The sequence below is a fragment of the Manacus vitellinus genome, unplaced genomic scaffold (assembly GCF_001715985.3).
Source record: "Manacus vitellinus isolate BGI_N305 unplaced genomic scaffold, ASM171598v3 ctg7180002425501_pilon, whole genome shotgun sequence".
In the NCBI taxonomy this organism is placed as follows: Eukaryota; Metazoa; Chordata; class Aves; order Passeriformes; family Pipridae; genus Manacus; species Manacus vitellinus.
In genome coordinates, this window is record NW_021937573.1 from 1 (window position 1) to 2,129 (window position 2,129).

General features: G+C 56.7%; 1 protein-coding gene across 1 annotated transcript; it reads right to left on the bottom strand.

Moving 5' to 3' along the window:
- Nucleotides 1–18: 18 nt before the first annotated feature.
- LOC115307489 (adenine DNA glycosylase-like) lies at nucleotides 19–934 on the bottom strand (the record flags this gene model as incomplete). Its single annotated transcript, XM_029959941.1, has 5 exons — nucleotides 19–108; nucleotides 214–327; nucleotides 536–607; nucleotides 684–725; nucleotides 861–934. Coding segments are annotated over 5 exons (392 nt in total), but the record flags the coding sequence as incomplete, so codon positions are not given.
- Nucleotides 935–2,129: the final 1,195 nt, after the last annotated feature.

Below are 2,129 nucleotides of genomic sequence, written 5' to 3' on the forward strand. Positions count from 1 at the left end.
GGGGTGCTCCCAGGATGCAGAGGAACACAGAGGCCAACCCACAGGCCAAGCTGGGCAGTGGGTGAGATGCACCCCAAAGTGAGGGGAGAGCAAGAGCCAAGCACAGCCCTAAAGAGGAGCCCCTGGTTAGTGAGACCCCAGCAGCAGGACCCTGCCAGCAGTGGGGCTGGGTGGCAAAGAGGGGAGACATGTCCAGTGATGCCCAGCTCTCACCTGGCCATACGAGATGGATGCAATGGCTCCCGCTGTGTATCGGCCCACTCCCGGCAGCAGCTTCTGCAGGGCCTCAGCCGTCCTGGGCATGTGGCCGCCCAGCTCGGACACCACCTGGCAGAGAGGGAGCTGAGGTCCAGGAAGCAGCTGGGGTAGGTGCATGCAGGCAACCCCTTTTGCCCACAGGAAGATGGGATGCCACCCTGTGCAGCCTCGTGCCAGCAGCTCACAGCCTCAGCAAGGCAGGGCAGGTGTGAGCCAGCACCAACCCACCACCCACAGAGGGCTTTGGAAATGCCCTCCCGCCCCAGCTCCAGAGCACCTTCCTTGCTGCCTCCTGCAGACGCTTCCCTCTCGAGTAGTAGCCAAGCCCAGCCCACAACTTGTTCACCTCCTGCTCCAAGAGACACAGCACAGTGTTAATGGAGAGCCACAGGGCAGGGAGAGCACCCGGTCCCAGTGGCACTCACCTCCAGGGATGCCTGTGCCAGAGCCTGCAGTGTTGGCCATTTCTGTGGTACAGAGGGAAGGGGACAAGTCAGGGACAAGCAGAGCTGTGCTCTGCAGCTGGGGATCTGCCACAGGCAGTGGACATGTTCTCCAAAAGGGGCAGCCTGCGGGCACAGGACTCTGTGAGGAACAGTCACCTGCATCCAGCGGTTGTAGTAGTCGATCACTGTAGCCACCTGTGTCTGCTGGAGCATGATCTCAGACACCCACACTGCAGGGAGCAGGGCAGGCATCAGAGCAGAGGCCCCAGCACCACCCACACCTCGTGCCGTGGCCACGTGAGCACGGGCTACAAGCACTGCAGAGCATCCAGCTCAAGGGATCCCTTCCCACCCCTCACCTTCCCCACATGCTGCCCACAGGAGCTCCCCCAGGCCCAAAGTGGGCTCTCCAACCCTGCAGTGCCTTAGCAGGGGAAATACAAGTGGCTCTCCGGCCGCTTCCAAGGCAGCTTGTTCCAGAGCATGGTGATGAATCCACCCCTACAATGCCACACCGCAGAGGGGCCCACACACATGCTTGGGGCACGTCCCTGGACTCGATCACCTGCTACCCCCACGTACTGTCGGTATCACGGCTCACACGCTGCCTGAAGGAGAGAATCCATGTTGAGAACAAGGTGACAGAGAGACCCCACCCCAAAAGGGAACACTGCGCGTGAAAATTAAAAACTACTGTGGAGTTCTTGAACCCACTTGGTTTTGAAAAAAAAAGAAAACATATAACTTCCCAAGCGTCGAATTTCTGAGATTCAAGAATTATGCAAGGACAGCCAAGCAGCTTCTTTGAGTGACATATCCACAGCAAGGAGTCACTTCAGGTGTTCAAAACCAAGGAGAGGAGCATGTCCCGACCTGAGCCCCTCCAACAGGAAGTGATTGCAGGCAGTGTTAACACACAGAGGGCAAAGCATTTCCAGCATCTTTCAGGGAGACTGCGCTGTGAAAGAGCTGCCATCCTCAGCACCTCTCGTGCCTGAAGCACTGGCTGCGGACTGAGCACAAGCAGGCAGAGCTCTAATAAAAACCATCAGGCTAAGCAATACAAAGGCAAATGTGGACAATCCTTTTCCATAGCGCCTCACTGCTGCAGGTATAACAGAGCAGGAACAACAACAGGATTAAAACAATTATATGCAGGAAAGAACTACCTGTTGAGAGTATTCGAGAAATTGTACAATGCTTAGTCTTCTATAACCTAGGACTGGCTAAGACACCTCCAGAAACTGCCACGACTAGCTGGGAGTGCTTCCATGAAGGTAGGGATGCACCACAAAGGGAAAGACACCACGGTCACTTCACCAAAGCTCCCTTAAGGCAGAGTGCTTCCCGATGTCTCCCCTTACCAGCGCCCTCCAAGGAAGGTCCCGCTTGCATCTGTCGTACCAGGCGAGCAGGTTCTTGCGC